Here is a 13,574-nt window from a genome sequence, read left to right as displayed (position 1 = left end):
TTAGTGCCTCCTCCCCATGTCTTTAGTGCCCCAGTGCCTCCTTCCCATGTCCTTAGTGCCTCCTCCCCATGTCTTTAGTGCCCCAGTGCCTCCTTCCCATGTCCTTAGTGCCCCTTCCTGTCTTTAGTGCCTCCTCCTCATGTCTTTAGTGCCTCCAGTGCCTCCTTCCCATGTCCTAAGTGCCCCTTCTTGTCTTTAGTGCCTCCAGTGCCTCCTCCTCATGTCTTTAGTGCCTCCAGTGCCTCCTCCTCATGTCTTTAGTGCCTCCTCCTCATGTCTTTAGTGCCCCCAGTGCCTCCTCCTCATGTCTTTAGTGCCTCCTCCTCATGTCTTTAGTGCCCCCAGTGCCTCCTTCCCATGTCCTTAGTGCCCCTTCCTGTCTTTAGTGCCCCTAGTGCCTCCTTCCCATGTCTTTAGTGCCCCTAGTGCCTCCTTCCCATGTCTTTAGTGCCCCCAGTGCCTCCTCCCCATGTCTTTAGTGCCTACTCCCCATGTCTTTAGTGCCTCCAGTGCCTCCTCTTCATGTCTTTAGTGCACCCAGTGCCTCCTTCCCATGTCCTTAGTGCCCCTTCCTATCTTTAGTGCCCCCAGTGCCTCCTTCCCATGTCTTTAGTGCCCCAGTGCCTCCTTCCCATGTCCTTAGTGCCCCTTCCTGTCTTTAGTGCCCCCAGTGCCTCCTCCCCATTGTCTTTAGTGCCTCCTCCCCATTGTCTTTAGTGCCTCCTCCCCATTGTCTTTAGTGCCTCCTCCCCATTGTCTTTAGTGCCTCCTCCCCATTGTCTTTAGTGCCTCCTCCCCATTGTCTTTAGTGCCTCCTCCCCATTGTCTTTAGTGCCTCCTCCCCATTGTCTTTAGTGCCTCCTCCCCATTGTCTTTAGTGCCTCCTCCCCATTGTCTTTAGTGTCTCCTCCTTCCCATGTCCTTAGTGCCTCCTCCTTCCCATGTCCTTAGTGCCCCTTCCTGTCTTTAGTGCCTCCAGTGCCGCCTCCCCATGTCTTTAGTGCCTCCTCCCCATGTCTTTAGTGCCGCCTCCCCATGTCTTTAGTGCCGCCTCCCCATGTCTTTAGTGCCGCCTCCCCATGTCTTTAGTGCCGCCTCCCCATGTCTTTAGTGCCGCCTCCCCATGTCTTTAGTGCCGCCTCCCCATGTCTTTAGTGCCGCCTCCCCATGTCTTTAGTGCCGCCTCCCCATGTCTTTAGTGCCGCCTCCCCATGTCTTTAGTGCCGCCTCCCCATGTCTTTAGTGCCGCCTCCCCATGTCTTTAGTGCCGCCTCCCCATGTCTTTAGTGCCGCCTCCCCATGTCTTTAGTGCCGCCTCTCCATGTCCTTAGTGCCCCTTCCTGTCTTTAGTGCCCCCAGTGCCTCCTTCCCATGTCCTTAGTGCCCCTTCCTGTCTTTAGTGCCCCCAGTGCCTCCTTCCCATGTCCTTAGTGCCCCTTCCTGTCTTTAGTGCCCCTAGTGCCTCCTTCCCATGTCTTTAGTGCCCCTAGTGCCTCCTTCCCATGTCTTTAGTGCCCCCAGTGCCTCCTTCCCATGTCTTTAGTGCCCCCAGTGCCTCCTCCCCATGTCTTTAGTGCCTACTCCCCATGTCTTTAGTGCCTCCAGTGCCTCCTCCTCATGTCTTTAGTGCACCCAGTGCCTCCTTCCCATGTCCTTAGTGCCCCTTCCTATCTTTAGTGCCCCCAGTGCCTCCTTCCCATGTCTTTAGTGCCTACTCCCCATGTCTTTAGTGCCTCCAGTGCCTCCTCCTCATGTCTTTAGTGCACCCAGTGCCTCCTTCCCATGTCCTTAGTGCCCCTTCCTATCTTTAGTGCCCCCAGTGCCTCCTTCCCATGTCTTTAGTGCCCCAGTGCCTCCTTCCCATGTCCTTAGTGCCCCTTCCTGTCTTTAGTGCCCCCAGTGCCTTATCCCCATTGTCTTTAGTGCCTCCTCCCCATTGTCTTTAGTGCCTCCTCCCCATTGTCTTTAGTGCCTCCTCCCCATTGTCTTTAGTACCTCTTCCCCATTGTCTTTAGTGCCTCCTCCCCATTGTCTTTAGTGCCTCCTCCCCATTGTCTTTAGTGCCTCCTCCCCATTGTCTTTAGTGCCTCCTCCCCATTGTCTTTAGTGCCTCCTCCCCATTGTCTTTAGTGCCTCCTCCCCATTGTCTTTAGTGCCTCCTCCCCATTGTCTTTAGTGCCTCCTCCCCATTGTCTTTAGTGCCTCCTCCCCATTGTCTTTAGTGCCTCCTCCCCATTGTCTTTAGTGCCTCGTCCCCATTGTCTTTAGTGCCTCGTCCCCATTGTCTTTAGTGCCTCGTCCCCATTGTCTTTAGTGCCTCGTCCCCATTGTCTTTAGTGCCTCGTCCCCATTGTCTTTAGTGCCTCGTCCCCATTGTCTTTAGTGCCTCGTCCCCATTGTCTTTAGTGCCTCGTCCCCATTGTCTTTAGTGCCTCGTCCCCATTGTCTTTAGTGCCTCGTCCCCATTGTCTTTAGTGCCTCGTCCCCATTGTCTTTAGTGCCTCCTCCCCATTGTCTTTAGTGCCTCCTCCCCATGGTGAGCAGTGTACACACGTAATGGCGCAATTGCTAATATGCAAAATGATCTGAAGCCGAGAGCCAAAATTCCACCCGAAGATCCACAAAGGGGTGGATGGAGCCATCTTCCAATAGGACCTGGTGAAGATATAAGAGACTATTAAACTGCCAAGAACAAATTGAAGTGGATGTCATACCTGGCGTGAAAAGAGGATTACCCCCAATTGGTAGAAGTACGGTCGTTATTGATGGAATCCGCAACAGTCCTTAGAACTGTCGCCAAGCTTTACAAATCAAAAAATAAAGGGGAAACGATCGGATATCAGTAGAGAAGTACCACAGTGGAGCAGGAAGCAGACTACTAAAATGCAGAGGATGCAGTAACAAGGTTTCTGCCACCGTAAACGAGAACTGAGAGACATTACGGAACCAATCGTTGAGGTGACGCATCTGACATGCTACAATATAAAGCTTCAAGTTCAGAAGCCCCAAGCCTCCCTTATCCCTAGGTATTGCCATCACCCGATATGCCAATTGGGGCTGTTTCCATTCCACAGAAAAGTGTTCAACATGCACACAAAGGCCCAATATGTCAAGGTAGGAAAAGAGAGAGGGAGCATCTGGAAAAGGTACAACCAATAGGGAAATAGTAGCATGTTATATAAGGCAATTTTCCCCATCAACGACAAGAGATATGCTAACCAAAGCTTTAAATTTAGTTTCTGTGAACTGCATGCAGATCTGTAGATTTAGTGTAGATAAGCGGGATAAATCTCTCAGAATCCATACACCCAGGTACTTTATAGCGTCACCTGCCCAGAGAAAAGGGAACTTGCCCACCCAGGTATGAGGCAGAGTGGCATCCAAAGGAAGAATGAGCGACTTATGACGGTTGAGTTGGAACCCAGAATAGAAAGAGAATTCATCGATCACCCCCAACATGGCGTTCAATGAGACCAGCGGTTGCGTCAAGACCACCAGGAGGTCATCCGCAAAAGCCAAGACTTTATCTCCTGTGCCCCCACCAGGACTCCCGACACCGCAGCATCCAGCATGAGAGTACGCAATAAGGGTTCCAGGTACTAGACAAACAACAAAGGAGATAGTGGACATATCACCCCCCTGCTTGCAACAATGAAGAGCGACCATCATCCAATATGGCCCCCACACACTCCCCCAGTAGTCACTTACCCCTTTGCACCCCCAAATATCTGTATGAAACTGTACATATCTGCCTCTATGACAGATGTAGGTACTATGACTAGTCCTAGTAGAGCTGCAAGCAGGTCTCTAGAGTAGCCTGGTGGGCAGTGTAGTGGACCTCTAAGAAGAGAACCCAGGCCCATTTGCCACCCTGACTAGTACACTTGTGGTAGAAAGTGTGAGTCTACCAAAAACCCACTATACTACCATATAGGTGACATCTGCAGGCACAAGGACTATTGGGGTGATAGACGGGTAATAATAATAATAATAACTTTATTTTTGTATACCGCAGTACCACAACAGTTCAGAGCGGTTTACAGAGGAAGAGACTGTACACAGACAGCGATGTTACATACAAGACATTCAGATTAGCTCAGCAAGTTGAGAGAAGTCAGGTATATCCGGAGGCATACCAGAGATACAAGGCAGGGAGGGAGTCGGAGAAATTTATCAAAGAGATAGGTTTTAATTGATTTCCTGAAGGTTTGGTAGGAGGGTGCATTTGAAATGAGGGTGGTTAGACATTTATTCCATTTGCCTGCTTGGAATGACAGAGATCTATCAAGGAATCTCTTGTAGATCCAGCCCTTTAAGGATGGGAAGGCAAACAGATAGGTACAGTAGGTTTTGGGGGAGTTTGTACGGGTGTTATGGTGAGATGTGTACCTGGCACCCTTAATGTGAATTTCACAGCAGTGCTTCCTAGGGTGCCCCACTGCTCTAGTGGCATGTCTGTGTGACCAGTCCATTAAAAATGATGGCCCCTCCTACATGCAAATTGCTTGTTTGGACATTTTTAAATTGGATTTTTTTTTGATAATGGCAAAATAAATTAGATGTCTAGCTGGATTTAAAAAAAATATATATATATAAAGACTTCTTTCGGCCACTCGATTTTTAGTGTCCATCATCCTTTTTCTGGAGCCTTATGGTAACCCTACTTCCATTGAACTTAACTAAAACAGAGGGAAAGTTAACACCTAACTTTATCTCAGACTTAACTTTGAAGGCTTACAGGCCCAGGAATCCTATTCCTGGGACTCTTCAAGAAATAAAACCTTAAATATGTGAGCCTGCTAGGGACAGAAAAACCACTTTGATTGTAATCATAAAAAGGTGAGATATCAAATCCCTTCTTCTAACTGACCTAGGCACTTGGCACAGGGATCTTTAACTTTTACTTCACCTCTGGTTTGCTTCATCAGAAATAATTTTGTATGCAGCTCCATTTCCAAGCTAATAGCACAACGATTAATGTGGTGTTTACTTCCAGTACAGCAATCTTTGTGTGCTGTGATCTTACCAAATCATAAGTAAAATCGAAGCGTAAAAAAGTCAGCACTAAGTTGGAAATAAACCACCTGCACTGAGACTAAGGACCTGTTTTACAAAGCCGCACAGCAACAGCCCCGAAGCCCATTAAATCTCTATGGGCTTCGGGGCCTTTACCGCACAGCAGCCACTAGCGTGGCTTTGTAAAACAGGCCCTAACAGTTTGCTACATCAGGGCCAGATATTTTTTTGTGGTAAAGGTGCATTTTTAAATGTTTATCACTGAAATGAGTGACATTAGTCATATCTATATCTATAAATTTTATTTGACATCTATAGACCTCTGTCCTGATACTGTAGAATATAAATTTATTACATCACATTAGGGATTTCTATTCCGCCCTTACCTTGTGGTTCAAGGCGGATTACAAAAGTGTTAAAGAGGGTGTTTTACAAAAAGATTTCTTGTTCTTTTTGGGGAAAAAATAGTAGAGCATGTTGATTGGGGGGTTCAGGGGGTTAGAAGGATGAAAGAAGGAAGCTTGAGAGGTTAGGATTTTTTGAAAAGTATAGTCTTTATTTCTTTTCTGAACGTTTTGTAATCTGGGGTCGCTATCAGAAGGTTGGCGATTTTGGTTGTCTATTTTTGCTGCTTTAGTGGCTAGGAGGCCATCATTTTTTTTCCGTTTAACTTTTTTGATTGGCGGGTGTGTGAATGGGGGTGTGAGTTTTCCTATGTCTGGTTGAGGTGGTTTGGATGAGATGGTTGTTCAAGTAGGTTGGGCTATCTCCGTTTAAAGTTTTAAATAGTAGACAGTAGAATTTGAATAGTATTCTTGCTGGAATTGGAAGCCAGTGAGAGTTGAGGTATGCATCTGTAATGTGGTTATGTTGCTTTCTTTGCTGTGCTGGCATAGAATATATATTTTTTTTAATTTGGTATGTTGCATTTTCCTACTTTATCCCAGGGATAACATTACCATCTCTTTACCTTTCTTCCTGACAGAGAATGACAGTTCGGGATGTGTATTATTACATACATCGAGAAAAGTAAGTCATCTTAATTTAAACAATTATATTTTTCCTCCTCTCCTCCCCCAGGACCTGCAGTTGAAAACTAACAGCAGAGTGTGGCTTTGCTGTGGGATGCAATAGCAGCCTCCTGTGGTTTAAATTGACTGCAGTAGCGCTAATTGCATGTAGCCAGGGGACACTATAGACTGCCTAGAATTGTAGCTGCAAGCTTTGAATGCAGTAGTTTACCAGGATTGAGGTCTTGTTGCTTAAAAGAAATTGTCATTAAATTACTTTAGCAATGAGGGGTGGATTTTTTTAATTTTATTTTTTCATGTACATGCATTAATGTATATTTAATTGCAAGTGCATATATAGCATATTCTATATAATCTAAACCTGATTGTTTGCCTCAGTTTGTTTCTTTCCAAGTAGCTAAAAATGAATTTATTTTAGTTTTCTTGAAGAATTCATATTTACTGACATCCATATTAATTTTTTTGTTCAAATAATTTTTTATCTGGGTAAATTTATCTAGATATTCAGACAATTTGATACATAGGTTTCTGCTGCACATATCTAGATAGTTATCCAATTACATTTAAGTCAGCTGTTTATCCAATTAGTGTTATCCTGGAAGCCAGTTCCCATTGGACCTGGCTCCAGAAACACCCCCAACAAGTGGAGAAGGAGCCTAGTGGTTAGTGCAGTGTCCTGAGAACCTGGGGAACTAGGTTCGAGTCCCAATGCAGCTCCTTGTAAAGTTACTTAACACTCCATTGCTCCAGGTACAAAATAAGTACCTGCATATAATATAGAAACCACTTTGATTGTAACCACAGAAAAGAGGTATATCAAGACCTATCCCCTTTCATTCCATGATTTGCCCTGCCAATAAGGTGGTGAGTTGGTGGTAAGATTTAAACTACATGGATTTGTTTGATTAAGGAGAGAATCATCAATGAGTTATTTTACTGTTAACCCAAATAATAAGTAAATAGGTCGCATTGCATAAAATGGGACATAGAAACATAGAAATTGACGGCAGAAAAAGGCCTCAGCCCACACCAATGACCCACCAATGACCCATGCCTCCACCAATGACCCACTCCCTGACTTTTATTCCCCTAGAGATCCCACGTGAATATCCCATTTTCTCTTAAAATCTGATACGTTGTTGGCCTCAATCACCTGCTGAGGTAGCTCGTTCCAATGATCGACTACCCTTTCGGTGAAGAAGTACTTCCTGGTATCACCATGAAATTTCCCTCCCCTGACTTTCAGCGAGTGCCCTCTGGTGACCGAGGGCCCTGTAAGACAGAAGATATCTTCTTTCACCTCTATACGTCCCGTAATATACTTAAAGGTCTCAATCATGTCTCCCCTCTCTTCGTTCTTCCAGTGAGTACATCCGCAGTTTTTTTAGCCTTTTCTTCGTACGTGAGTTTCCTGAGCCCCAAGACCATCCTGGTAGCCATTCGCTGAACCGACTCAATTCTCAACACATCTTTCCGGTAGTGCGGTCTCCAGAATTGAACACAATACTCCAGATGAGGTCTCACCATAGATCTGTACAGCGGCATTATGACTTCAGGTTTTCTGCTGACAAAACCCCTACGGATGCAGCCCATCATTTGTCTTGCCTTGGACGAAGCCTTCTCCACCTGATTAGCAGCCTTCATATCATCACTAATGATCACTCCTAAATCACGTTCTGCCGTGGTCTTGGACAAGGTTTCTCCATTTAGTGTGTAAGTTCTGTGTGGATTTTTTTTACCTAGGTGCATCACTTTACTTTTTTAGCATTGAAGCTTTGCTGCCAAGTTGATGACCACTGTTCCAGCTGCCGTAGGTCCTGCGTCATAGTGTCAGGCACACTGCTTTTACCTACTATGTTGCATAGTTTGGCGTCGTCGGCAAACAGTGACGCTTTTCCTCTAAGCCCTTGGGTCATATCTCCTATGAATAAATTGAATAGAATCGGCCCTAAGACGGAGCCCTGTGGTACTCCACTCGTCACTGCTGACGTTTTGGAGGGGGTACCGTTTACCATCACCCTTTGAAGCCTACCGCTTAGCCAATCCCTAACTCATGTAGTGAGTGTATCCCCTAATCCCATAGATTTTAGTTTGTTCAACAGCCTGCGGTGTGGGACGCTATCAAAAGCTTTGCTGAAGTCCAAATAAATCACGTCCAGGGACTCCCCGGCATCCAGATGACTAGTCACCCAGTCAAAGAAGTCAATCAGATTAGATTGGCAGGATCTTCCCCTGGTAAATCCGTGTGGTGTGGATCACGTAGATTTTCTTCGTCTAGTATGTGGTCGAGTTTCTGTTTGATCAGTGTTTCCATGAGTTTGCACACTATGGATGTGAGACTCACCAGTCTGTAATTTTCTGTTTCTGTTCTGCAGCCCTTTTTGTGGAGTGGAATTACGTTAGCTGTTTTCCAGTCCAGGGGTACTCTTCCCGTGCGCATGGAAAGATTGAAGAGCACGGATAGTGGTTCAGCTAGAACTTCACACAGCTCTCTGAGCACCCTGGGGTGTAGATTGTCTGGTCCCATGGCTTTGTCTACTTTGAGTCTTGAAAGTTCGTAGTAGACGCTACTGGGTGTAAACTCGAAATCCTGAAACAGGTCTTTTTGGCTGTCTCTTTTCTGTAGTTGTGGACCAGCTCCCGGTGCTTCACAAGTGAATACTGAGCAGAAGTATTCGTTTAGTAGTACTGCCTTGGTAGAATCAGATTCCGCGTAGTTTCCATCTGACTGCCTAAGGTGCTCTATCCCATCCTTGTTTCTCTTCCTGTCGCTAATGTACCTGAAGAAGGATTTATCCCCTTTTTTAATGTTCCGTGCTAGATCTTCTTCTGTTCGTAGTTTGGCCTCCCTGACTGCCTTTTTGACAGCTTTCGATCTGACTAGATAGTCTTCCTTTGCCTCCCTCTTCCCAAGATGTTTGTAGGTGATAAATGCTTCTTTTTTCTTTTTAATGTGGTCCGAAATTTTCTTGCTGAACCATTGTGGTCTTTTGTTTCTCCGGCGTTTGCTTACTGTATTAATGTAGCGGTTAATTGCTTCGTTCAGGATGGATTTCAGATTTGACCACATAGTTTCCGGATTGTCAGTTTCTGCATGGTTTTGCAGCTCTTGATGGACAAAGTCTCTCATGTGGTCAAAGTCTGCGCCCCTAAAGTTGAGGACCCTCGTTGCTGTGTTTGATTTAGAGAAGCCTTTCCTGAGGTTGAGCCACACCATGTTGTGGTCACTGGAGGCCAACGTGTCTTCTACTGATACCTCTGAGACACTGTCTCCATTGGTGAGTACCAGGTCCAGTATTGTCTGTTCCCTTGTGGGCTCCAATCCAATTTGTTTGAGTTGTGCACCCTTAATGGAGGTTAATATTCTTCTGCTACCACTCGTAGTCGCGGAGAGTGTGTTCCAATCTGCATCTGGCATATTGAAGTCCCCTAACAGTACTGTGTCACCACGCAAAATGATGTTCTCTATGTCTTCAATCAATTCCTTGTCTTTTTCTTCCTGTTGTTTTGGAGGTCTGTATACCACACCGAAGTAAAGGCATTTTTCATTCCCTCTGGCCAGGTTTACCCAAAGTGATTCCCCTGTGTATCTAACCTCTGTGATTCTGGTAGTTTTGATATTATCCTTAGTGTATAGTGCTACCCCCCCTCCTAACTTGCCCTCTCTGTCTCGACGAAGTAGATTGTAGCCTGGTATAATCATATCCCACCCATGCGAGTCTGTGAACCAGGTCTCGGATATCCCTACTTCGTCAAGGTCAGCATTCCTTATCTGTTTCTAGTTCCAGGATTTTGTTGCCCAAGCTGTGTGCGTTAACATACATAGCTCTCCAAACCTGTGAAGAGATGCCTGACACTTTTAGTGTGGCTCCTATTTTTTTGTAGCCCACATCGATACTGTAAGAGTTAGACAAACCATTTTAATATTGACCTCGTAATTAATATTATATTAGTAATCTACCAGTTGATGTCATTTTTGATTCTACATGGAAGGAAGTTTGTTCCGTTAGATAAGCGAAACAAATCTGTCTTGCCATTAATAAGGAGCACATGGGTCCTTTTATGAAGGTGCCCTGCCAAGCAGAGCATGCTAAATGCTGAGCTATGTCGATGGGCAGCTTGGCATTTTTTGTGCACTGCTTGGCAGTACACCTTGGTAAAAGCCCACCACAGCAATTATCAGTTTTTGGCTCATAACCTGCAGTGGTTTTAATTGTATAACTTGAGTCATTCCTGAAACTCAAAAACAACATTTTGAGGCTGTACCTCATTCCATCTCTAGATTTATCAGGTTCTGAGATGCACCAACATTTTACCAAAAAGAAATTAGGAGATATTTCCTTGGCTATGACCCAAAAAGAAGCCGTTTCTCCTGGTAAATCTGTATATTCGGGTATGTCTTTATTTCTGCAGGCACCTCTCTCTTCTGCCCCGCAGCTTCCTCACCTCTGCCGTTCTTTTTTTATCTCTCGCTTCCTCCTAAATAAAGTTATTACCTGAATTATATAAAAATATCAATAAATAAGAAGAAAAGTGTTGAGATAATTATTGATGGCATCCCAGTAGTAATATATGCTTCATAAAAATTTATGAGGGCAGCACAAGTGACTGCATGATAAAGTGCACAGTTCAAATGTTTGCCCTTTGTATCCTCCTTTGCTGCCATGCTTTAATACATCAAAGATGTAAAATGCAGCTGACAGGAACACATTCTTGGTATCCTTTTAGAAACTGTCTTATAAAGCTTGCCACTAGATGTAATGACCAAAGCAATGAAAAAGACTTGGTTTTTACACAGATGCCCCACTGAAAATTGTTGCTTTGATTAGTGCCTTTGGCCTTGCCATTGTTTTCGCTAGTTATAGATATCTTGCATGAAATGGAGAATGCAGTACAATTCAATATTTCATTCCTATAATAGATTCCATCAGTGCAGTAACTCATTGAGAACAGGGTCTTGGAATGATCACCTCGCATTAAAATTATATTTCAAGGTTTCAGTGCCATTGTGATAGGAGCTTTCTGGTTTAGGATCTACAAGGAGGACAGTTTTACAGTGTGTGCAGGATGAATTTGTGAGACTGTAGTCTAATCTTTTATATGTATGTACATAAATACATATAAAACATTAGACTACAGTCACAAATTCAGCCTGCACATACTGGAAACTATCCCTCCTTGCACTTAGTAAATATAAGAACTTAAGAATAGCTGTACTGAGTCAGACCAAAAGTCCATCAAGCCCAGTAGCCCATTCTCACAGTGGCCAATCCAGGTCACTAGTACCTGACCAAAACCCAGAGTAGCAACATTCCATGCTACCGATCCAGGGCAAGCAGTGGCTTTCCCTGTGCCTTTCTCAGTAACAGACTCTGGACTGTTCCTCCTCCTTTACCAAATCGGGCCTACACTCTCCCAAAATAAACCCAATTTTGTAGCCGTCCATGTTACACACGCCGGTTACAGAACCGAGTTACTATAGACGCTGCCGCTATACTTATCGTGGCAATGGATCTCCCTACCGCAATAAGTATAGCGGCCACGGCTGCCAGTCCCCCCCACTCCCGCCCCCAATAATCACGGCAGGAAGGTACCCAATCCCTCCTGCCGGACCCCCAATGACCCCCCTCCCCGGACCCCCCCACGTGCTAAAAAGGCTAGTAAAAGAGGGGGAATGTGAGTTATCTTTAGAAATAATACTGACCCCTAATAAAAAAAATTTTTTTTAAGTTCCTTGTGTCCATATAAGTTGCCCTAATTGGAGGCTAGTTGGTTATAAGATCATGTGATTTTTTTTTTTTTCAAGACCACATAGCTGTCTATTTACCTATATCAAGTAGACTCCCAACAGCATGCACATTTACACATTAGTGTAAATATGCACAAATTTTGTTTTATAAAACACATGCATATATTTTAACTCCCCTTCCACTCAAAAGGCACTCCCAGGAATGCCTATACACATGCATGATCTTGTAGACATTTGCTCTTAAAGGTGCAGAAATGGCAGTTTAGTTTTATGTAAGGCTTTTTTGTGTGTGTACAGCCCTCTTCAGCATTACCTCCTTAAGGTTTCAAGAAGATCAGAGCATAATAAATTATTGAACTAAGCAGGCAAATATCATTCTAGTACCCAACACACAAAATAAAAATCTGGCTATTTGTACTAAAGAGCAGCACAGGAATTGGGGTGACGAGAATCCCGCAGAACCCATGGGGATCCCGTGGGGATGCCCCCTCAGGTTGTGGGATTCCATGGAGACCCCCCTTGTGGTCGCGGGGATCCTGCAGGGTTGGAGGCAGCTCAAGATTCTCGAATACCTTGGTGTGCCTCCTTTTGCTGCTCTCCGCCAGCACTTGCACCTCTACAAAGCAGCGCGCAGCGCTCCCAGCAAGCCACCTGTAGCCGACCCGGAAGCCTTCCCTCTGATGTCAGAGCTGACGTCGGAAGGAAGGCTTCGGGTAAGCCACGTGCAGGGTCTGCAGCCCCTCGAAGAAGTGTGACTGGAAAGCAGGAAGGAGGCAACCGACCTGGACAGCTCCGGTACAGTCTTGTGGGAGGGGGAAGAAAAAGAGGGAGGGAGCGGGTGTGCACACGCACACAAGTTGGATCAAGGAAAGGAGAAAAAGGGGGCATGAACTTGGTATAAAGGAGGGAGCACATTGGGACATGGAAGAGGCCTAAACCTGGGACACAGAAGGGAGGGAGTGTGTTTGGACACAGAAGGGGGGAGGGGGCATGATCTTGAGACAGAGGAGGGAGAGAGGAAGGGGGCACACACTTGGGACATAGGATGGAGGGAGGGCAAGAGATGCTGAGGTGGGGGAGGGAATAGAAAGTGAGAATTGTTGGGCATGAGTGTGTCAGTAAGAAGGAAAAAGAGATGGTGTACAGAGGGAATGGAAGAAAGAGGAAAATTTTTGGTTATAGGAAGAGAGAAAGGAGTGAGGTACAGATGCATGGGGGAGAAAGATAAGAGGGAGAAATGTGACGGTGGAGAAGGAACAGTGGGACAGATTGAAAGGGATGCAAGAGTGAGGAATATTGGATATAGTGGTGGAGGGAATAGAAGGAGAGATGTGGCATGGTGTTGGAGAGGGGCGATAAAAGGAGAAATGTTGGGCATGGGGCTGGTGGGCAGGGATGAAAGATACTGCACATGGTTCGGGGGATGAGAGAGGGACAAATGTTGGATGTGGCAGTAGATGGGATGGGAGAGATGCATCCTGGATCCCTCTCTCTTTCCCAGCTCCCTTTGCAGCAAGGGAGAGAATGAGAAAGATATGTTGGACAGTGAGAGAGAGTGGAAGATATATTGCACATGGGGTGGAGGAGAGAGGAAGAAATGCTGTGCAGGAGTGGGGAGGGGAAAAAGAGAGAGATTGATCCAGGACAGAAGGGAGGAAGGATGCTGTACAATGGGAGGAAGGGAGAAATGCTGGATCATGGTAGGAACCAATGGACAGCAGAAGATGGGAAAAGCAGAAAAAAGAGAAACTGGAACCAACTTGATGGAAAAATAAGTC

General features: G+C 45.5%; 1 protein-coding gene across 1 annotated transcript in view; it reads left to right on the top strand.

Moving 5' to 3' along the window:
• SLC4A11 (solute carrier family 4 member 11) overlaps positions 1-13,574 on the top strand; it is a 294,972-nt gene that overhangs the window by 160,252 nt on the left and 121,146 nt on the right. The window contains exon 4 of the mRNA XM_033953141.1: positions 6,002-6,045. Coding sequence (XP_033809032.1) covers positions 6,002-6,045 — 44 coding nt within the window. The remainder of the gene's footprint in view (positions 1-6,001; positions 6,046-13,574) is intronic.

Source organism: Geotrypetes seraphini, chromosome 1 (assembly GCF_902459505.1).
Source record: "Geotrypetes seraphini chromosome 1, aGeoSer1.1, whole genome shotgun sequence".
NCBI classification, from domain to species: Eukaryota; Metazoa; Chordata; class Amphibia; order Gymnophiona; family Dermophiidae; genus Geotrypetes; species Geotrypetes seraphini.
The sequence above is the reverse complement of the archived record's forward strand: the minus strand, read 5'-3'. Positions and strand labels throughout refer to the sequence as shown.